Below are 24365 nucleotides of genomic sequence, written 5' to 3' on the forward strand. Positions count from 1 at the left end.
AGCGTCTGGGGGTTTGAAGCTCTTTTGGAACCTCGATCCAGAGCCTTTGTGGAGCAGCCAGCTGGACATACAAAGAGATGGGGAAGGGGGGCTGGAGAGAGAGAAAAAGAGAGGGAGATAGAGATGTGGGGGCAAAGAGGTGTGCAAAGCCCAGGATGTGGGAGTGGTGCTTGGTTTTGAAGCAGGGGAGGGGAAAAGGAGGGGAAGGGGAGTGTGCTCCTCACTAGAGCCTGTTTTGAGATGCATTGAAGCAGAACTCCTGCCTTGCCCCCCCCTGCACCCTATCCTTCATCCTCCGTTCCTGGTGTAATATGCTTTCCACTCTTACCCAACCTAACCCTGAAGATCCTCTATCAGTGCTCCAACATCCTGACCCATGGTTAGAGCATCCCTTCCAAGCTGTTTGACAGGAGACAAGAGCCAATGGTTTAGCACTGCCGGTATTGTGATGGATATTTGATCCACTCGGCTGGCAAGTTTTCAGCAGGCCTCCGTTGCCAATTTGTTATAGGTTTCAAAAGTATTCATTTTTTGTTGAGGGCTTATACGGGGGAAAACCCCCCCAAAAATGGTTGAACTGGTTCTAAATCCCTCAAAGCCTGAATTTGATTAAGGCTCCCTGTCCAACGAGTGGAACTGGGAACATCCAAACCTCCAGTGAGTCCCCTCACTACCCTGGCTTGGCTGGCTGCTTCACCATAGCTGGGAAATTAGTTGTTTTGGGGGGTAGAAATTTGCTTGGTGCAGGGTTGCCCTGGCAACTGCCGATGTATTTTTGGGGCAGAGGACTGGATTTTCTCACTGCCGCCCCGGTCTCGCTCCATTACGCCCTTTGTGCGAGGCCAGAAGGTGCTGTCAGTGCCCCACACCCTCTGGGACAAATCCAGAGTCCCAGGAGCCGGCGTCGCCTCTTTCCTCTTAGCCCTCTCTCAGGAGGGGATTACCTCCTCCCAGGGTGAAGACGAAGGCCCAATTTAGAGGTCAGAGTGCTCTCCAATGGCCTCTTGTCAGCTCAGACCCGACGGCCCATCACGGGGCAAAGCGTGGCTCTTCGGGGATCCCTCTGTGATTGTGGGGAGAGGTGTCCAAACATGGGCCACCTCCCGGGGAAGGGGTTACGATGTCGGGCTTTAAAAAGACTGTGGTGGTAATGACGGAGTGAGAGATGTGTTGTCTGTGGTAGATGGTCACTGTGGTCCAAAGGAAAGATGTGTGTGTGTTTGGTGGTCCGGTCAGTTCATACACAGGGAGGACAGGACATACCTGTTGGTCTTGCTTTTTGTATCAAATGGAATCCGAGTGATTTTCAATGGAATAGCTCAATGAAGTGTTGAAGAAATGGTTAACGATGCAAGAGGTGTTTGTACTATTGACTTGGCACAGACATGTTCCTGAAATGGAATAGTGATAGCCCATTGAACTCAATCGTTAGACTTTGGAGCTGAATTCACACTGGAAAGATGATGTAGCCAATCAGTTTGGTTAGCTATGTATCGTAATGTGTACTGCTCACTGCTAGACTAGATGCATACAGCAGAAGGTTTCCCTGAATGCATCTCCCTGCCCCATAGTGACTTTTAGTGCATCAACGTCCAGTCTGTCATTGTCCATTAGCGGTTGCTGGGCACAAAGAGAAAATTGTCAAGTGGTTGTTGGGATAAAACCCATGATCAGGTCTGATGTGTTAGCCCAGCATGGTACCTCTGTTACCTCTGTTCCCCCAAGTCCTCTCGTCTCCAACCAGCTGGACTGGATGGTGGTTGTTGAAACATCGGACCAGAACATTTCGACAAGGTCGTTGTAAAAAAAACTTTTGTCTGATTGTGATCGCTGATCTAAGATGATGTACGAGGGCTCATACTGTGCGAGCAGGCGGCTACAAATTTGCCTTGCTAGTTGCACTAGTGGGGGGTGGGCAATGGGGATTTGAGTTGCCTCGTTAAAGTTAGACCGCGAGTGAAAAAAATAACCCTTTGTGGCCCCTTTTTTTTCCCTTTCCCTTCTTATCAAAGGGAATTGGCGTTCTTCTGGCCAGATAATTGATACGTGAGCTCCGAAAATTGAAATTGTCACCGGTGAAAATGAATTATCTACACCTCAACAAATGAGAATGCACCGGCCTTGATGTCTAGTTTTGTTCCATCTTGCATTTGGCTTTTCATGGCATATTGTAATATTCCTTGTTGGAAAAGCATGAATATCCTCCAACAAAGGCTTACCCTTTCTTGCATTGATGCATTTAGAGTTTTCAGAGAGGGTCTGAAACACTCCCTCTCCAATCCTTGGTCTAAAGCGCTATGGGCAGAAAAGGGGGGCACACCGTTAACAGATACCGCCTGCCTACTTTAGTCAGTCTCCCTTGAAAAAATGATCTCAGAACACAAACCAATGGGTGGGGAGGCGTGATGCATATCCAATCCCTTTGATGTTGCGGAGTGGAGAAAGTGGAATTGTGCTGGACTTGATCAGTCAGCTGGTAGACACTTGATTAATGGAACTGATCAAGCTTTGGTAAAACAGGCTTCTCTGTATCCTCCCCCTGCCCCAAACTCTCTTCCCTTTCTCCTCCCCTTCCAGGCCTTGTTTTCTGTCCCCCTGCTCCGTGCAGAACGAATGACACATGCTGTTGGAGGAGACTGGACCCCTTGGTCCCCTTCTCTTCGCTCCTCTCCCAGTATGGGGCCTGAACTTGTTTTTCAATCATTGTTCCCCCCCAACATATTTCTCCCCCCCAAAAAAAGAAAAAAGAGGCACCGAGAAAGAGAAGTGAGAGAGCAAGGAGAGAGGCAGAAAAAGAAAGAGGGAGGGAGGGAAGGAAGGGGAGCACAAAAGCCAGGGTGCAAGGAATATAAAGAAAAAACATTCTTTATAACAATCTCCAAATAATTTAACACAGGGAGGTCTAAGAGTTGTCTGGGGAGAGACTAGCTGAGATGTGCCTGTTGGGGCTCTACCAGGGGCAGAGATTGTGCGCTAGGCACGGAGCTTTGGCGTAGAGCTGTCACCCAGATAGGGAAGACGCAGAGGCTAGAAGATGCAGGTTGGAATGTGTCTGCTCTGGGCGACCTGGCTCTATACCTGGGCGGAAGGGTCACTTCAGTGCCAATGCACCTGTCTACTTGAGCCAGGATTGGCCGAGGGGTCAAAGACACAGGTCAAGGATCATAAGGAGCATGTCCGTCATCGATTGGAGCATCGGCCTCATAGGGACAGGCCACACCGGAGAAAAGGTAAGCACCACCCTTCCTTCCCCCCTGACCTTGCTCAAATGTCTTTTGAGGGAAACCTGTACCATAGTAAAGAAGGTTTGATGAGCTCAATAGTGTTGTGGAGTGCTAATGCTATTAGCTCAGACGGTTCTCCATGTTCCACTATATCCATCTTTGGTGCAGTTCATTGCAGTATAGAAGTTGTGGAGTTAGGCTATACCATGAATTAGTAATGCTTTCCTGCAATTAGGCGTCTTATTGATAATGCATTACTGATTAGGTAATGTATATCTGATCGACTGTCGGTGTATCAAAAAATAGTACAGAATGACATCACCAAGTTTGCAATCAAAGTCTAAAGAATGTTGGTCCCATACATATTTTGTATCCAATTAACTACTTATGAAATGTGAAATACATAAATTATCAGTTCTATATGAATTATGCAAGCTTGTCATTTGCATATGAAGTGTATTATTTCTTTGTAGAGTGAGACAGCTATGCCTGCCCCAAGCTGTTATGAGAGACATTGCACTCAGCATGTGTCCCAGTGTGTGGACCAATGCATGACATCTTTAAGATGGAAAACACACAAAAAAAATGTATTGGACGATTGATAGAAAACCAGTATGAGTCGACTTGGGTCAGATTCATCCAAGATTCATCCATCCTCTTGTTCCTGAATTGCCATCAAAATTGTTGAAGACCTCATTAAGTGCAGCCAATAAGTTTGTTTTATGGCATTCTTCTTTCAACTTTTCTTTCGGAACAATTGTGCCTCAAACAGTTGACTTAGAACTTCTTTGTGTTTATAAAATACCTACTGGGTACATTTTTTGAAGCCATCCTTCAGCACATATTCTGTAGCACAGTTGGTAGAGCATGGCGCTTGTAACACCAGGGTAGTGGGTTCGATTCCCGGGACCACCCATGCGTAGAATGTATGCACACATGACTGTAAGTCGCTTTGGATAAAAGCGTCTGCTAAATGGCATATATATTTAACCCAACATCATTTCCATGCCATGTGGTTAGAGCGAGCCTTCCTTCTTCAGCCTCTCCAAACCTTTTGAACATGTCTGGAAGCTGGCCGGGACCATCTAACCTGAGTTGTTGGATCAATATAAGCTTCCGTCACCTCGACTGGGCCTTTTTAGACCGAAACAATGGCCGGTTCACTAAACAACACTTTATTTATGTGTTTGTTGGAGGGAATGGACTTCCATTGGTAGTTCTTCCTTTCTCTTCTCGTCATCTCCCTCCGGGAGCCCTGTTTTTACAGGATTTGGGGTAATTGGGATCAGTATCTATTAGCTCCTAAAGTTGTTTTTCTTTTCTCCTCACAGCTATGCTCTAGCCGGGCCTCCTTGTTTCTGCTGTAATGTATCACTAGGTGATGACATCTGGGTGTCTTTGTAGAAGGGTGTAAAGGAGAGATGTTGTATCCATGTTGGTTCAATTAAAATGTCTCAATTAAAACTCTAAACGCTAAAAGAAAACATCAGAATGCATCTGTTATTCTTAAGGCCTACTCTGCATGCATCTGTAGGCTAGAGCAAGTCAAACCTCTCCATAAGTCATTTCAATCAGTTGAAAAAGGCTATTGACATGAGCAGATGTTATTGTGATCGCTTCTATCTACAAAACAATTCCTAGCATTTCCCATTTTTTGCTCTGCAACGTCTTATTTTCAGATGAAATTCCACCATGATTAACCATGAGATATGACTGCAAGAGATGTAGAATGTCACCAGTTCATGAAACATGAGATGAAGTCATTTCCATGTATTGTTTAGAAGCATGGGAGCCTCCTCATTTTCTGTCATTCCATGCAGTGTTGACAGAACTGCTGCTACAAATTGTTTTCAACAAAAAAAAGACGACCATTCCACATTTATGGCTGTATTACACGGGAGTGTACAAAACATTAGGAACACCTGCTCTTTCCGTGGCATAGACTGACCAGGTTAATCCAGATGAAAGCTATGATCCGTTATTAATGTTGCCTGTTAAATCTACTTCAAATCAGTGTAGATGAAGGGGAGGAGACAGGTCAACGAAGGATTTTTAAGCCTCGAGACATGGATTGTGTATGTGTGCCTTCAGAGGGTGAATGGTCAAGACAAAATGTTGAAGTGCCTTTGAAAAGGGTATGGTGGTAGATGCCAGACACACTGGTTTGAGTGTGTCAAGAACTGCAACGCTTCTGGGTTTTCACACTCAACAGTTTCCGTGTGTATCAAGAATGGTCTACCACCCAAAGGACATCCAGCCAACTTGGCACAACTGGGGGAAGCATTGGCATCAACATGGGCCAGCATTCCTTTGGGACGCTTTCGACACCTTGTAGAGTCCATGAGATTCTGAGAGCAAAAGTGGGTGCACCTGAATATTATGAAGGTGTCCCTAATGTTTTGTACACTCAGTGTATAATCATTCAAAGAATGCAGGCAACCAAATATAAAAGCAACCAATATAGCTTACGAGGATCAACATTGCTGTAGGCTAACCGAAGTGATAACCTCAAATTGGCACTTCAAATGAGGGAACATTGAAATAGATGTAAACAGGCTTCAACGTACCCCAGATGCAAATGATCTTATTATTCTATGAAAAAGTGTTGCATTTGAGGAAACGATGTATGTTCAAAGTAAACCACAATAGCCTATATCCTGTGTAGACTATATGGCAGTGCTTTTATTCCTCTGCAACTATCCCAATGATGTGTTGGTGATGAAAAAGGTGGCTTAATAAGCTACTCATGCGACGAAATACACATTTTCAGCCTGGGAATTAAAACGGGGGAGTGGCGCATTTTTTAGGCGGTGACTTGTTGCCACTTTGCCTAACTCTTCTATTCGCATGGTAGTCACTTGGGACTGTTGCTAATTGCATTGGTGCTCTCTTGGATTTAGATAAGGTGATAATCAATGTGTGATGGAATGGAAAACGAAACACTAATGGAATTATCTGGAAAATCTTAATCAATCTGGAGAAGAAACCTCCTCAAATGGAACTTGGATTTGAGCGTAAAACAGGAAACGCGCCACCTCAAGTGAAGTAATATTCACCAGATAGGTGAACGATGCGATAACGATTTGTTTACATACCTTGTTGACCTAACATAAAATGACGGAACAGGTGTTTATAAGAATGTTGGTAGTTTTCGCAGCTCTTGGAAACCTTACAGGTAAGGCTGTTATTTGTATATGATACATGTAATGTACTGTAGGCATATGGTAAACATTACATTACATTTAAGTCATTTAGCAGACGCTCTTATCCAGAGCGACATATCAGCTTTTATAGTTTATTTAATTATTGCTAGCAATTTGAGTAAATAAAGTTCATTATAAAAGTTTCCCCTGCCTATATTTCCACCCTTTTTTTCAATGGCTCTGTTATTGTGGCCTGGTTTGTGAGGCCTAGTTGAAGGAATGGGGCTCATGCTCAAAATACGTTTCTAGTGGTATCAGACACCGTTTGTTTATTGATAGGCTAAGCTTTTTAACACCAGGCTTTAGCCATATGTGATACATAGCAAATAGAGTTCTCTCCTGTTTGTGATGGTTGTTTGTTTCCCCTGCTTGCGTCAAATAATGTTCCAACTTTTCAATGGCACTTTGTTGTTCAGTAAGTCATTTTACATTTACATTTAAGTCATTTAGCAGACGCTCTTATCCAGAGCGACTTACAAATTGGAATGAACAGCTACAGCACCCTCCGAGTCAGTCCATCTGTTTGACACAGTACTAGGCTATTGTTATTCCAATCTTTATGGAAGTGACCATTTAGAAAATAGTATTAGTCTACTCTTAAGGTTTTGTAAATAATATGCATATTATGCAAATATTTAATTGAAACTGCTTTCAATTTTTCAAAATAATTTTATGACTTAAGTGTGGGCTCTCCCTCAGGAAATAGCTTTGTCTGAAACAATGTAAACTTTGCAAGCCACTGACAAAAATGTCTTACCTCGCAATCAGGGGTAGACCTATGGCTAGCCTAGTGTTAAGATTAGCTGATTGTAACACATCTGAAATCCTATGAAAATAATTTTGACAGTCTTTGAAAGCATATCATCTCGTACATGATGAAAGCAACCATCAGATAACTGTTCCAGTTGCAATGTTCATTATCAAAATCAACACAACCATATATATATAGCCTACCACAGCTCAATGGCCAGAGTCCAATTTTTATCCCAATAGTACATAGCGCCAGTGTAAGCCTTAGCATCAATAGTGTTTTGACATTGCCACTAAATAAGGGCATTGTCGTCGGGGCAATAATAGCAGGGGTCCACAGCCACGCACTCAGTGTGCAAGGTGACAGATTTCCCTTTGAGCCCTCTTGATTGTGTTTGCGTGAAGGAATTTTGTTCTATTGTTTAGTGTGTGTGTGTGTGTGGGGGGCCTTGCGACTGGTTTAGCTTCCTGTCCCATACAGGAAGTACAGCAGAATCCCCCCACTTCCTCCAACACCACGGGCCGAACAATGGAATACCAATGATGCTGTCCTAAGAATAGACATTGTTTGTTGGTAGCCAGTGTCTATGCTTGTTTGTGGTGGATGCTTTTACTTAAGTGTGTGAGCTGACCCTGAACTAGGGGCCACTCTCTGGGTGTGGTGTCTCTACTGTAAAAGCCCACTATTACTGACTCTTAAGTATACCCTTGTTCCACTTTAAAAGGGGACCACACACTTCAGACTACTTCAGGCAGAGTTTGTTTGAGACCACTTTGTCCCACTTTGGCCTCACTACCTCTCCATCTGTCATTAGCCTTTGAGTCATACTGTACTACATTGTTGCTCTCCAACACAGTAAAACTTGTTTTTGAAGGTGGGAGTTGCTTATGGCACGAAAAGCATTGGCGAGACTCCCAAAGGAGATGCTTGTTGACGCATGTAGCCTAAAACACTGACCCAAGATCAGATTGTACAGGGCCTCCCGTTACGTGAGTTAAGAATGGAAGGTCATCCATGACTTGTGTTTGTTTGTGATATTACTAGAATGGTTGTATGAATCAGTACATTCCTTTCCTACTATCAGGTCCCAAGGGATATTAATGCAAAGTTAGTTTGTTTGAGTGTCCATGAAGTTGAAATAGTCTATCCACCTCTCATTTCATGGCTTACGGCCAGACCAGCCTGAATATGCCCGATCTCAGAAGCTAAGCTGGGTCAGAACTGGTTACTACTTGGTTGGGAGACCTCTTGGGAATATCAAGGTGCTGTAAGCTTTTTGCTCACTAGAGTATACTGTTATAAACAACAGTAATAATATCAGGGCCATTTTAAAATGGAATGGCTATTCTAGTTCCTCAAAGTGTTTTGAGTTACATGAATTTGAAATAGTCTATCCAACTCTTGTTCCATGGCTTACGACCATACCAGCCTGAATACGCCCGATCCCGTCCTCCTCACCCCATTCATTGCTAAATGAATAGTATGCATAGTAATAGTAATAAACTATTGCCAGAGCTTCTGTGAATGAACAGATGCAATAGCCTATTTTGACAGAACCTTATTTTCTCCATCATTCCTCCATCCACTGTTTTTGTTCCCTCCAGGTTCCAGGCTGAGGGCGGAGGTAGTGGAGGTAACCCCGCTTATCGTCCACCACCCCTCAGACGTGGTGGTCAAGGTAGGCAGCCCTGCCACCCTCTCCTGCCGTGCCGAAGGCACACCCGAGCCCTCCATCGAGTGGCTCCGCAATGGCCAGCCCCTGGAGATGGACAAGCTGGACAGCCAACCCATCGTTCTGTCAGAGGGCAGCCTGTTCTTCCTCAACGTGGTCCCTGGGAGGCGGAGTCAGTCACACGAGGGTGTGTATGCGTGCGTGGCAAAGAACAGCGCAGGCAAGGCCACCAGCCGCAATGCCTCTCTCTATATCGCAGGTAAGACTGTGGGGAATTCTTACAAACTAGATGGACATGCATTTATCTTGTCATACAATGCCTTCAGAAAGTATTCACACCCCTTGACTTTTTCCACATTTTGTTGTGATACAGCCTGAATTTAAAATGGATTACATTTAGATTTTGTGTCACTGGCCTACACACAATACCCCATAATGTCGAAGTGGAATTATGTTTTTAGAAATGTTTACAAATTCATAAAACATGAAAAGCTGAAATATCTTGAGTCAATAAGTATTCAACCCCTTTGTTATGGCAAGCCTAAATAAGTTCAGATGTAAACAATTTGCTTAACAAGTCACATAATAAGTTGCATGGACTCACTCTGTGTGCAATAATAGTGTTTAACATGATTTTTGAGCGACTACCTCATCTCTGTAACCCACACATACATCTGTAAGGTCCCTCAGTCGAGCAGTACATTTCAAACACAGATTCAACCGCAAAGACCAGGGAAGTTTTCCAATGCCTCGCAAAGAAGGGGGCACCTATTGGTAGATGTGTAAAATTAAAAGCAGACATTGAATATCCCTTAGCTTAGAGCACGGCAAAGTTATTAATTACACTTTGGATGGTGTATCTATACACCCTGTCACTACAAAGATACAGGCATCCTTCCTAACTCAGTTTACTGAGAGAAAGGAAAGCGCTCAAGGATTTCACCATGAGCCAACGGAGACTTTAAAACAGTTACAGAGTTGAATGTCTGTGATTGGAGAAAACTGAGGATGGATCAACTACATTGTAGTTACTCCAGAAATGCTACCCTAAACGATAGTGAAAAGAAGCCTGTACAAAATACAAATATTCCAAACATGCATTCATTCTGTTTGCAATAAGGCTCTAGTAAAACTGCAAAAGACATGGCAAATAAATTAACTCTATGTTCTGAATTCAAAGCGTTATGTGTTATGTTTGGGGAAAATACAACACAACACATCACTGAGTACCACTCTTCATATTTTCAAGCAGGTGGAGGTGGATGCATCGTGTTATGGGAATGCTTGTCATCTGCAAGGACTAGGGAGGTTTTTAGGATAAAAAGAAACCGAATAGAGCAAAGCACAGGCAAAATCCTAGAGTAAAACCTGGTTGTCTGCTTTTCAACAGACACTGGGAGACAAATTCACCTTTCAGCAGGACAATAACCTAAAACACAAGGCCAAATATACACTGGAGTTGCTTACCATGGCAACATTGGATGTTCCTGAGTGGCCTGGTTAATTTTTGAAAATCTATGGCAAGACTTGAAAATGGCTGTCCAGCAATGATCAGCAGCCAATTTGACAGAGCTTGAAGAATTTTTAAAAGAACAATGTGCAAATATTGTACAATCCAGGGGCCTCATTTATCAATCATGTATAGGCACATCTGTGCATAAACCATGCGTTCCACGCAAAGTGTGAGATGTGTCAATACGCATGTTTGCTTGAGAGTGTTAGTAACTTTATGCACAGCTATGACCATGCATAATGCTCAATGCCAAGTGGTGGAATAAGGGAACTTCTTGTCAAGCGTAGAATGGGGAAAATATATGTTGAACATTTAAAAAAAAATTGAGAGTAATAATAGTTGTATTTCCATTGTGAATTCATGAAACATATCTTGACAGTCATATAACTTGAGTACATTAGTGCATTTGTCACAATAATATTTTTTAATAAAATACAGTAATTTGTTAAATTAGAGGCACGTGTGAAAGTGAAACCATTGATGAAATACTATAAAAGACTGAGATAATGGTAAATGGCACTAGGCTGATCTCACTCTATTTGAAGATTTGGCATGCTGCATTTCGTAGAAGTTTATAGAGACAGGTGGGATTGTTTTTGGCAGAAAGTACAGATTGGTTTTGGGAAATTATCTGATGAACCAATTTGCGAGGATTTAAGACCTACTTTAAAAAGACAAATGCCATTCCAGTGCAAATCCAAGTGCTATCCACCCTCGGGTTTTGGCAACATGCACTTTTCAGCGGGAGCTTGCCGATCGGCATCTCACAACCAGTAGCGGATTTAGGTATAGGCAACATGGGCAGCCACCCAGAGTGGCAACTTGCCAGGGGCGGCACGGGGCGCCCTCACCCAAAAATGTGTAATGGTGACATTTGACTCGATCGGTTTTCCATCGCTCATTTGCAAGTCACGTCAATGATATTATGTCACTGTGTGGGACTGTGGGTCAATTAAACTTGTCGGAGTGGGTGCCCTAATTCTAGTTTGTGAGCTAGGCAGGCAACTGCCTGGGAAGGTCTCCCACACAGAAGTACGAGATGGGGAGGGGGGCGGGAGTAGGTTAACCTCAGGTCTCCCCACTGGAAGCCCGAGGTAGGGAGAGAGGGGGAAATCTATCAAATAGCGCACCTCTAACTTTGTACAGTACTAATGCAATTAGTAAAATCAGTCACACTACGAAATGCTACCAAATAAATCACAATTCATTCACAATACTTTGAATATATATTTTCACAGACATATTGTTGCATTTTGTTCTGGTTTGTGTGAAATCGTTAAGAATAATATAAAACCAGCCCAAATGTATCCAAATTTGTGGACTGCTCTCAGAATTTTTCTTGCTCTTCCAGTCACCTTAGCTCAAGCAGAGAGGCCCCTTTCAAAGCTAAAGTTCATCAAATCCTACCTGAGGTCCACCATGTCACAGGAATGCCTTAGTAGCCTTGCTGTCATCAGTATTAACCATGCAATTGCTGAGCAGCTGTCTTATATACCCGAGATGACATAGCAGTTCGGACGTCTTTTGTCCTCGTCTTGTCGTGTCCTGTGTATATTTACAACTTTTTTTCACATACATTTTATTTTTATTTTCCATCAACTCATCTTCAAAACACTCTCCTGCAACCCGCCTCACCAATTTATATTTATAAATAAGTATTATTTACCTCAAATCTGCAATCCTCCAAGAAGCTAGCCAGAAGCTAGCCAGAAACTCCAAGAAGCTAGCCAGAAACTAACCCGAAGCTAGCCAGGAGCTAGCTAGAAGCTAATCAGAAGCTAGTTCAGAAGCTAGTTAGCTTCTTTACTGGCAAATCGTTAGTATTCAGCTAACCACGGTTTGTGGTCATCAGCTATCCTTTAGCTCGAAAATCTATCGCCAGTTTTTGTACGGCGTGGCTCGGAACGGAACATACCGGACCAATTTTTCTCTCCATGTCCTTGGATTTTGACTGCTCTCTGGACATTCGTTCCCGGATCTCGCAGCTAGCTAGCTGCTATCCGTGTGTCTATCTGCTCTCGTCGATTCCGGAGCAAACATCAATTACTCCGGAGCTAGCCAGCTCCGTCAATCACTCCTGAGCTCCGTCAATCACTCCTGGGCTGCAGTCACCTATCCGGACCCGTTTTGCCGCCTACGCGGAGCCCCACCGGGCCTTCACAACTGGACTGCCGACGTTATCTACCCGAAGGAGATCCGGCTGGCTCCTCCGTCGCGACGTTACCTGAACGCCCATCTGCGGCCTGCTAACCGTTAGCTGTCTTACCGGCTGCTCTCAGAATAGACAATCGGACAATTTATTCATTTTTATTATTATTATGTTTCTTCTTGGGCCTCTATAACTATATCTATTGTTTTTATTTTATTTTTGTTGTTGTGTGATATGGACTAATCCCCTCTACCACACGGAACCCCACTAATCTACTGACGGAGCGCAGGAGGTGGCTGACAACAGACCTCCATCCTATGCTAGCTTGCTACCGATGTCCTGGCTAGCTGTCTAAATCGCAGTGACCCCCAAACCAACCACTCCACTCGCTGGACTCTTTTGATCACTCGACTAAGGATGCCTCTCCTTAATGTCAATATGTCTTGTCCATTGCTGTTCTGGTTCGGGTTTATTGGCTTATTTCACTGTAGCGCCTCTAGTCCTGCTCACTATACCTTATCCAATTTATTAGTTCCACCACCCATACATGCAATGACATCTCCTGGTTTCAATGATGTTTCTAGAGACAATATCTCTCTCTTCATCACTCAATACCTAGGTTTACCTCCACTGTATTCACATCCTACCATACCTTTGTCTGTACATTATACCTTGATGCTATTTTATCGCCCCCAGAAACCTCCTTTTACTCTCTGTTCCAGACGTTCTAGACGACCAATTCTTATTGCTTTTAGCCGTACCCTTATTCTTCTCCTCCTATGTTCTTCTGGCGATGTAGAGGTGAATCCAGGCCCTGCAGTGCCTAGCTTCACTCCTATTCCCCAGGCGCTCTCTTTTGATGACTTCTGTAACCGTAATAGCCTTGGTTTCATGCATGTTAACATTAGAAGCCTCCTTCCTAAGTTTGTTCTATTCACTGCTTTAGCACACTCTGCCAACCCGGATGTTCTAGCTGTGTCTGAATCCTGGCTTAGGAAGACCACCAAAAATTCGGAAATTTTAATTCCAAATTAGAACATTTTCAGACAAGATAGAACTGCCAAAGGGGGCGGTGTTTCAATCTACTGCAAATATAGCCTGCAGAGTTCTGTCCTACTATCCAGGTCTGTACCCAAACAATTTGAACTTCTACTTTTAAAAATCCACCTCTCTAAAAACAAGTCTCTCACCGTTGCCACCTGCTATAGACCACCCTCTGCCCCCAGCTGTGCTCTGGACACCATATGTGAACTGATTGCCCCCCATCTATCTTCAGAGCTCGTGCTGCTAGGCGACCTAAACTGGAACATGCTTAACACCCCAGCCATCCTACAATCTAAACTTGATGCCCTCAATCTCACTCAAATTGAACCTACCAGGTACCCCCCCAAAGCCTTAAACACGGGCACCCTCATAGATATCATCCTAACCAACAATTTAGTGTCATGTGTGTTTGTTAGCTATAGGGTAATAGTGTAATAATTTGATGATCTTTTTTATTTGTATTTATATACTACAATGTGTTTTTATTTGTCTTTGTTACTTATATATATATATATATTACTTCTTTTTGATATTTTTGAGTCTTATTTTTGAATATATTTTATTTATTTTGTTTTAAATGTTACGATTATTTATTTGTTGTTCCAAATGTCAGAATAAAAAGGAGTTAGTGCAGAATGGTGCTTTTTTGTTTGTTGGCGGGGTGGGGGGTTCGCCCAGGGAGCCATACAAGCTAGAACCACCACTGCTCACAACCCTCAATGTTTTGAATACAATCACCAGCAAAACGAACTGTAACATGCAATTTTCATACACCATCACACAACAGGTTGAAGTCGAGAGTTTTTTAGTTTTTTTTGCCAACAATGGGTTCCCAAATAGGAACGGAGCAATAGAACGCACCCACATGACCATAAAAGCGCCATCCTAAAACGATTTCAGCTATGTCAACAGAAAAGGTTTCCACTCTTAATGTGCAGGCGATAGGTTATGTGGTGAGCAAAAGACGCTGCTGAATGTGGTGGCCAGGTGATACGCACAACTCGTTCATTCTGCAGAACAGCTATGTTGGCCTCTACGCCTACAGGAAGGAGCTGTTGAGGATGGATGGCTTATTGATGAGTGTTTCCTGCTCGTTTGACGTATATTTGCCATTGCTAATGTACCTAATTGGCTCAATGGTCCTCTCTTTGTTGCTATGTTTGAATTTTTACTGGTCAAGCCACAACTGAGCGAGCCAAATATAATATTTTGGTTGTACTCAATCTCTGACACTAGCACCTGTATTTCATTCTTGGAAAATTATTTTTTTCTATTATTTTTTTGTTTGCGGTGTTGTATGTCATGGTACGCCATTTTATTTTCCCCACATGCTTTAAAGGGATGATTTTGACCATATATGGTTAATTAGGGACATTTCGAAATGCAAATAGCCATGGTCGTGCACTGAGGCTGAGAACAATTGGTATTTATCAATGGTGATCTCCTACCGGTGTGCACTCATAGGATTGTTTGATAACTCAAACATTTTCTATGCGTATTAACATTCTAAATTCCTTTTCGTAAGTTGTATTTTAGAATAGTTCCTCCCAATATTGTCAAATGAGGCCCCAGGTGTGCAAAGCTCTTAGATTTACTCCTGACATCTCAGGAGTGTGAATACTTGAATAAATGAGCTATTTCTGTATTTTTCTTTAAATAAATTGGCAAAAAATGTGTCAAGGGGTATGAATACTTTCTGAAGGCACTGTAAATGCCAAGATACCATGCAAAAATAATTGCACACTACGATGAAGAGAGGTACCATCACACTGTTATGGATCATGTGAGTGAAGAGACTATGTATCAGTCTCCACAGTGTGCGGTAACTAATAAACCACTCAAGATATTGATTAGCTGAATCAGGTGTGCTAATACTGAGATGGAACCAAAACCACACAAGGCTGCTTTCCAGGACCAAGACTGTGGAACCCTATGCCAGATGGATGTGAAACTGTGGCCTTAGAATACATTCTATTGTCTTGGTTGTATGGCTCTTTGTGGCTCCTACATCCTGTCCCATTCACTTCCTCTCTACCTCCATGCTGATCTTTAACATTATATCAAGCTGATATATGATCTTTGAGGTCAACGGGATGCCCCCAGTATCCACAGACCCACAGAATCCTGCTCCAGAGGAAGAGAGAGCGAGATTGTCTTTGTGATTACAGAGAATAAGTAAGGGGGTCCAATGTCAATGAATACCCCCTCTCCAGGACAAACACTGTTAAATGACCCCTGACCCCCAGCCTCTGTTTGCACCCAAAACAGGGTCACCCAGAGACCACTGGATTCCTGAGCTGGATGGTATAATTAGTGGCTGATTGACTTGTTGGGGGAACTTCCCTGGAGCAGTACATTTGGTGGTGGAGCCATTGGGATAATAGACAGTGGTACTTAATTTAGATTCAGTTGGCAGATCAACAGTACTTTAGAGAACAGTAGCAGAAGGATTGTGGTATATTTAGAAATGAACCTTTATTTATCTGGATTAGTTTCATTAAGATAATGGTGCAATCGTGACCTTTGCCAGTATAGTTGTATTGGTTAGGACAAGTAGCCTAAACAGCAATAAACCATGCATCACTGTTAATTCAAGAGTTGGACTAAGTTAATTTCCGGCTAATTATTAAGTTGAAGAATACACGTATCTACATTTGAAAGAATTCCAGCTTAAGATCATTCCTTAATATTTTGAAGAACAAAAGATTGGAGATATTCTACTAGTACTTTATGGCACTAGACCATTGTGTGTCCAAAAATGTTTTGTCTCATGATTCCATTTGGTGTTGCAATGTAATGGTATCAGTGAAGATTTAAACAGGCATCCTAAACATGTTGTAATTTATACATTCAAGGTGAAAGGCCATAGTTTCTGTCCTTTTGGATATAGTGGGAGGAAGCTCCTTAGACCTTCAACCTAAATGGTTCACAGTTACTCTTAATGATTGAGTAAACATGACTTGTTCCTGTCAAGAGGTCAGGGTTGTCTGTCATGTACTTGTGGTTATGTCACTGTAGACAGGTCAAGTTTGCTCTATGAATTGTTTAGGACCTCTGAGGAACAAACAGTACCAGTCAAAAGTTTGGACACACCTACTCATTCAAGGATTTTCCTTTATTTTTTACTATTTTCTACGTTGTAGAATAATAGTGAAGACATCAAAACTATGAAATAACACATATGCAATCATGTAGTAACCAGGAAAGTGTGAAACAAATCAAAATATATTTTATATTTGAGATTCTTCAAAGTAGCCAGGCTTTGCCTTGGACAGCTTTGCACACTCTTGGCATTCTCTCAACCAGCTTCATGAGGTAGTCACCTGGAATGCATTTCAATTAACAGGTGTGCCTTGTTAAAACTTTATTTGTTGAATTTCTTTCCTCTTAATGCGTGTCAAGCAGTTGTGTTGTGACAAGGTAGAGGTGGTATATAGAAGATACATTGGGGCAAAAAAGTATTTAGTCAGCCACCAATTGTGCAAGTTCTCCCACTTAAAAAGATGAGAGAAGCCTGTAATTTTCATCATATGTACACTTTAACTATGACAGACGAAATGAGAAAAACAAATCCAGAAAATCACATTGTAGGATTTTTAATGAATTTATTTGCAAATTATGGTGGAAAATAGGTATTTGGTCACTTACAAACAAGCAAGATTTCTGGCTCTCACAGACCTGTAACTTCTTCTTCAAGATGCTCCTCTGTCCTCCACTCGTTATCAGTATAAAAGACACCTGTCCACAACCTCAAACAGTCACACTCCAAACTCCACTATGGCCAAGACCAAAGAGCTGTCAAAGGACACCAGAAACAAAATTGTAGACATGCACCAGACTGGTAAGACTGAATCTGCAATAGGTAAGCAGCTTGGTTTGAAGAAATCAACTGTGGGAGCAATTATTAGGAAATGGAAGACCAAGACCACTGATAATCTCCCTCGATCTGAGGCTCCACGCAAGATCTCACCCCGTGGGGTCAAAATGATCACAAGAACGGTGAGCAAAAATCCCAGAACCACACGGGGGGACCTAGTGAATGACCTGCAGAGAGCTGGGACCAAACAAAGCCTACCATCAGTAACACACTAGAGCGTTGGACTAGTAATCGGAAGGTTGCAAGTTCAAACCCCTGAGCTGACAAGGTACAATTCTGTCGTTCTGCCCCTGAACAGGCAGTTAACCCACTGTTCCTAGGCCGTCATTGAAAATAAGAATTTGTTCTTAACTGACTTGCCTAGTTAAATAAAGGTTAAAAAACGTTTTTTTAAATAAACTACGCCGCCAGGGACTCAAATCCTGCAGTGCCAGACGTGTCCCCCTGCTTAAGCCAGTACATGTCCAGGCCCGTCTGAAGTTTGCTAGAGAGCATTTGGATGATCCAGAAGAAGATTGGGAGAATGTCATATGGTCAGATGAAACCAAAATATGACTTTTTGGTAAAAACTCAACTCGTCGTGTTTGGAAGACAAAGAATGCTGAGTTGCATCCAAAGAACACCATACCTACTGTGAAGCATGGGGGGTGGAAACATCATGCTTTGGGGCTGTTTTTCTGCAAAGGGACCAGGACGACTGATCCGTGAAAATGAAAGAATGAATGGGGCCATGTATTGTGAGATTTTGAGTGAAAACCTCCTTCCATCAGCAAGATCATTGAAGATGAAACGTGGCTGGGTCTTTCAACATGACAATGATCCCAAACACACCGCCCGGGCAACGAAGGAGTGGCTTCGTAAGAAGCATTTCAAGGTCCTGGAGTGGCCTAGCCAGTCTCCAGATCTCAACCCCATAGAAAATCTTTGGAGGGAGTTGAAAGTCTGTGTTGCCCAGCAACAGCCCCAAAGCGTCACTGCTCTAGAGGAGATCTGCATGGAGGAACGGGCCAAAATACCAGCAACAGTGTGTGAAAACCTTGTGAAGACTTACAGAAAACGTTTGACCTCTGTCATTGCCAACAAAGGGTATATAAGAAAGTATTGAGATAAACTTTTGTTATTGACCAAATATTTATTTTCCACCAAAATTTGCAAATACATTTTCTGGATTTTTTTTCTCTCATTTTGTCTGTCATAGTTGAAGTGTACCTATGATGAAAATTACAGGCCTCTCTCATCTTTTTAAGTGGGAGAACTTGCACAATTGGTGGCTGACGAAATACTTTTTTGCCCCACTGTAGCCCTATTTGGTAAAAGACCAAGTCCATATTATGGCAAGAACAGCTCAAATAAGCAAAAATAAACAGCAGTCCATAATTACTTTAAGACATGAAGGTCAGTCAATCGGGAAAATTTCAATAACTTTTAAAGAGTCTTCAAGTGCAGTCACAAAAACAATCAAGCGCTATGTTGAAACTGGCATCAAGCACTATGAGGACGGCCACAGTGAAGGAAGACCCAGAGTTAACTGCTGCAGAGGATAAGTTCATTAACACGAGCAATGGACATTAGACAGGTGGAAATATGTCCTTTGGTCTGGTGTCTTTGTGAGATTCAGAGTAGGTGAACGTACACTTTTTTTGGTTACTACATGATTCCATATGTTATTTCATAGTTTTGATGTCTTCACTATTATTTTACAATGTAGAAAATTGTAAAAATAAAGAAAATTCCTTGAATGAGTAGGTGTGTCCAAACTTTTGACTGGTACTGTATGTAGTTGTTTATGGGGCGACACTGGACAAAGGCACTATGTATTCCGTGTAAAGAATATCTGAATATTTGGAGCTGTGTGATGTATGGTAATGGTTTTGTTTAAAAAAAATCATTAGATGAGGTTATTGTAAGCCTTGCTTGTTTTTGGTGGTCAAAACTCTCATTTGTGGGAAGACAATTCAAGCATGCAGTGATGTGTGTTGTGCTCGGCACGTTTCCCAGGCAATGTTTGTGAACTACAGGCTTGTAGACTAACTTTGACGTTTTCATACAATGTACTGTTATGGCATTGTGCACCAGCTTGTCTCAGACTCACTGGTTATGAATGGACCTCCTCTGTCGTGTCTTCTTCCAGCTCTCGGTGAAGACTTCCGGGTGCAGCCCGGTGATGTGGAGGTGGCTGTTGAGGAGGTGGTGGTGATGAACTGCAGCCCGCCGGTGGGACACCCCGAACCCAACGTCACCTGGAGGAAAGACGGGGTCCCCATCAACAACACTGACTCGCATTACACTGTGAGACCTCCTTAAACATAGCTATGTGCTTTTTAGGGGGTTTGTATGGTTTGGAAATTGGAAATGAACACTGGGACAGTTGTCAGTCTGCATTTCATTGCAGAAAATGCATTTTCAAAACATGTAGCTTTTTCCATATTTGAATGAATTTATATACTTTTAGTTAATTCCCAGAGGTGGCAGGAGCTGAAATTTACTGTTTTGTTTATTACTTATTTCTCCAATCCCGATGTGGTATCATCCTTTTACCAATAGAGGGCATTGTTGTACAAACGTTTGATTAAAACCACAGGCTGCTTCATTCATTTTCCTTCTTCATTAATAAAAGAGGACCTATCATCTTGGACCAAAAATTATGATCATTTATCCTCTGCAATGGCATATTCATTGGCCTTCTGGCTAGAGGGTCAGCCCTGAGATTTGACTGTTGAGAGTTCAATCCCTGGCTGAGTCATACCAAAGACAAAAAATGGGACCCAATGCGTCTCTGTTTGGCACTCAGCATTAAGGAGACAGATTGGGGGTAAGGCCCTGTGATAGACTATCGCCCCATCCAGGGGGTGTACTTGTACATCAAGATGTTCACTCTACAGAAACAGGAGATAGGCTCCTGCTCCTATGAGCCGTTTCGGCTCACACAAGCCACGGCTTGTACAAGGCTATTTATCCTCTGCAATTAACTTTTTTTTTTTCTTTTCTACTATATGTGATTGCTACCCGTGTGACCTATAGGCGCTGAATGGGAAGTTGATCATTGCCCCAGCCCAGAAGAATGACTCTGGCGTGTACATCTGTGTGGCTTCCAACACAGTGGGAGTAAGAGTGAGCAGGGCTGCCCGTCTTTCTGTCCTAGGTAAGATAAACCCTGATCCCATATACAGTACATCAGTGTTTTAGCAATAACCTTTTCGCACTACTGAGCCAAGCTGTACTGCGCTGGCCTGATTATGCATCCACCATTGCCTATGCCGTTCTGTATCATCACTCATTCATATATCTTTATGTACATATTCTTCATCCCTTTACACTTGTGTGTATAAGGTAGTAGTTGTAGAATTGTTAGGTTAGATTACTCGTTGGTTATTACTGCATTGTCAGAACTAGAAGCGCAAGCATTTCGCTACACTCACATTAACATCTGTTACCATGTGTATGTGACAAATAAGATTTGATTTGTTGCTGGAAATGACAATGTGAAAAGAACTGAGTCAGCACAGTACAGTTTGGGTCTGCACAACATTGTGGAAAAGGTATGTCATGCCGCTAAGAATGTTTGCTATTGATAAAAGGGATAGCATGGAATTGAATGCATAGAGGTATGATATGACTAACCACACTTTTCATATTTGTCCGTGCTTTCTCAATCCCCAGCCAAGCCGGTGTTGGTGCTGAAGCCTCAGGATGTGTCGGTGGGGACGGGGGAGTCTGCCCAGTTCTACTGCGAGGCTAAAGGAGACCCCATGCCTGCTGTGGAGTGGATCCGCGAGCAGGGCCCTCTGCCCAACGGCAGGTCTGATTCTTGCATTCAACTAAAAAAGCTTTGTCCATTAACTGTACATTGGACTAAAAACTGTCATTGACATGAGGTGTATATGTAATATTAAAAAAAAAAACAATCTCTCAGCTACTCCACAGCACAGTCAGTACATATGTCATGAAAGGCAATACTTAGTATACTGTTCAATAATATGTCATTCTTTGATTTCTAATAATTGCATGCAGTTGCAAGAGTGAATGTTGTACTGATTTCTGTGTCATGTCTGTAGGTATCTAGTGAATCCTGACCAGAGCCTCCAGATCCACTATGTGACGTCACTGGATTCTGGGAGGTACACCTGCACAGCTGTCAACGACGTGGGGGTGGTCACCGCCAGTGCACAGCTAGTGGTGGAGGGTAAGAGCGCTTAGGTTGGGTCCTCAATGCTACGTTTATGTGTTGTGTATTGGTTGAATATGTAATGTACCGTGTTTATGTTGTGTACAGCAGGACTGTGTGTCTAAGCCAGTTTCGACTAGGTGAAATCAAAGTTTATCCTATCGTTCCCTATTTCCTTACAGCTAAATGTAATCAACTCAGCAAAAAAAGAAACGGCCCTTTTTCAGGACCCTGTCTTTCAAAGATAATTCGTAAAAATCCAAATAACTTCGCAGATCTTCATTGTAAAGGTTTTGAACACTGTTTCCCATGCTTGTTCAATGAACCATAAACAATTAATGAACATGTACCTGTGGAACGGTCGTTAAGACACTAACAGCTTACAGACGGTAGGCAATTAAGGTCACAGTTATGAAAACTTAGGACACTAAAGAGGCCTTTCTACTGCCCAGGGTCCCTGCTCATCTGCGTGAACGTGCCTTAGGCATGCTGCAAGGAGGCATGAGGACTGCAGATGTGGCCAGGGCAATACATTGCAATGTCCGTACTGTGAGACGCCCAAGACAGCGCTACAGGGAGACAGGACGGACAGCTGATCGTCCTCGCAGTGGCAGACCACGTGTAACAACACCTGCACAGGATGGGTACATCCGAACATCACACCTGCGGGACAGGTACAGGATGGCAACAACAACTGCCTGAGTTACACCAGGAATGCACAATCCCTCCATCAGTGCTCAGACTGTCCACAATTGGCTGAGAGAGGCTGGACTGAGGGCTTGTAGGCCTGTTGTAAGGCAGGTCCTCACCAAATATCACCGGCAACAACATCGCCTATGGGCACAAACCCACCGTCGCTGGACCAGACAGGACTGGCAAAAAGTGCTCTTCACTGATGAGTTGCTGTTTTGTCTCACCAGGGGTGATGGTCGGATTCACGTTTATCGTCGAAGTAATGAGCGTTACACCGAGGCCTTACTCTAGAGCGGGATCGATTTGGAGGTGGAGGGTCTGTCATGGTCTGGGGCACAGCATCATCGGACTGAGCTCTTGGTCATTGCAGGCAATCTCAACGCTGTGAGTTACAGGGCAGACATCCTCCTCCCACATGTGGTACCCTTCCTGCAGGCTCATCCTGACATGACCCTCCAGCATGACAATGCCACCAGCCATACTGCTCGCTCTGTGTGTGAGGAGGAGATGCTCTACAGTACTTATTGCAGCTGGTGGCCAAACCAGATACTGACTGTTACTTTTGATTTTGACCCCCCTTTGTTCAGGAACATTATTCCATTTCTGTTAGTCTGTGGAACTTGTTCAGTGGAACTTGTTCAGTTTATGTCTCAGTTGTTGAATCTTGTTATGTTCATACAAATATTTACACATATTATTTACAATATTTACACTGAAAATAAATGCAGTTGACAGTGAGAGGACATTTATTTTTTTGCTGAGTCTATATCTATTTCTCCTAAGGGAACACAGGAAACTGGAATGCACAACAAAGACCATATTAGGCACAATAGTTTTTTATGACATTCGTGAATTGGCGGCGGAATTGAGTGTGGTTCTAAAGTAAACCGTTTTTAGGATCACTATGGAAATGTATATGGAGTTTAGTGTCAATTTCAGTGCCAGTTTTGTGTCAATTTCAGTGCCAGTAGGGAACTTCTATTTATGAACAGAAAATATTATTTTCTCTGAAGATTTTTCTCTCTACTTCACAGATGCCTCAAGTACCAGACAGAGGGAACTTCACAGAGAGTTGTCGGCCCTGCGCGTGGCTCTGGAGAATGTAACGGTGCTGACTCCAAACTCCAACATGTCCCAAGTGCAGTGGAAGGTACGGAGATCAGACGTCACATGAAGGCACATGTATTATTATGAAAACTGTTAGGTATTAACCTTTTGCTGAACTAAGATTGAGGTGTGTCATTTTTCACGTTTGTTCAGAACATTATTTTCATGTCACAGAGAACATTCAAATAATGCGGATTTAAGGTTGTCTTTTTAAAATTTCTACTCCAGATTATCTTTTAACTGTGGCTTTCCTTTTGTTGTGTTCCTTTCAGCTCCAGTCTTTCCCAACCCAGCCACACTACCTGGATGGTTTCGAGGTCCTCTATCGCTCTCTCCTGCCCGCCAGTTCGGACTGGGTGGCTAAGAGGGTTGTACTACCAAACTTCCAAACACTGGTCGGCCCGCTCAAGAGGGGCTACAAGTATGAGTTCAAAGTGCGTCCCTACGGCAGCAGCCTGTACGGCCGGGAGAGCAACACCAGGCACCTAGGTGTACCTGAGACAGGTAAGGGTTCAAAATGGTTAGAGTTGGTTGTTATCAACTCAAAAGAAACATTTATGAAAATCTAGGTGTTTCTTTGGATACTGTAGCTCGGGAGTAGTCCAACTTTAGTGCTATTTTGTACTATGAAGATTAAAAACAACATTTTGTGGTTTTTACATCTTGTTATTTTGATGACACTCCATCCTCCAAAAGTGCCTAGTGCCCCACCTCAGGCAATCTCCATAACGATGACCCCTGACCATAATGACACGGTCCATGTGACCTGGAAGCCTCCCCCCCATGAATCTCACAACGGCATCATCAAGGGATACCAGGTAAGAACAAAAAAATCCCTAAAAAGGGATTTACCTTCTTGTATCTGTGCTTGAAGTTACTCAAGCACACTGGCATTCTTGTATACTCCCCAATGTGTTTTATGAAATGTTTGTGAGAATGTAAGAAATTCCAGTGTGAGTTTTTTTTT

At 42.9% G+C, this 24365-nt stretch overlaps 1 protein-coding gene across 4 annotated transcripts in view; it reads left to right on the forward strand.

Moving 5' to 3' along the window:
• Window positions 1-2831: 2831 nt before the first annotated feature.
• Window positions 2832-24365, forward strand: part of LOC118391036 (roundabout homolog 1-like) — a 32835-nt gene continuing 11301 nt past the window's right edge. For 3 of the 4 annotated variants that reach the window (XM_035781975.2, XM_052457757.1, XM_052457758.1), the window contains exons 1-9: window positions 2832-3230; window positions 8783-9109; window positions 19565-19722; window positions 20455-20575; window positions 21094-21232; window positions 21489-21616; window positions 23326-23441; window positions 23671-23902; window positions 24095-24216. In XM_035781975.2, coding sequence (XP_035637868.2) covers window positions 3035-3230; window positions 8783-9109; window positions 19565-19722; window positions 20455-20575; window positions 21094-21232; window positions 21489-21616; window positions 23326-23441; window positions 23671-23902; window positions 24095-24216 — 1539 coding nt within the window. In that variant the 5' untranslated portion in view covers window positions 2832-3034. Of the gene's footprint in view, window positions 3231-5253; window positions 6400-8782; window positions 9110-19564; window positions 19723-20454; window positions 20576-21093; window positions 21233-21488; window positions 21617-23325; window positions 23442-23670; window positions 23903-24094; window positions 24217-24365 lie in introns of those variants that run through there. The other variant, XM_052457759.1, reaches the window with a different exon arrangement.

This window comes from Oncorhynchus keta, chromosome 12 (genome assembly GCF_023373465.1).
Source record: "Oncorhynchus keta strain PuntledgeMale-10-30-2019 chromosome 12, Oket_V2, whole genome shotgun sequence".
Classification (NCBI taxonomy): domain Eukaryota; kingdom Metazoa; phylum Chordata; class Actinopteri; order Salmoniformes; family Salmonidae; genus Oncorhynchus; species Oncorhynchus keta.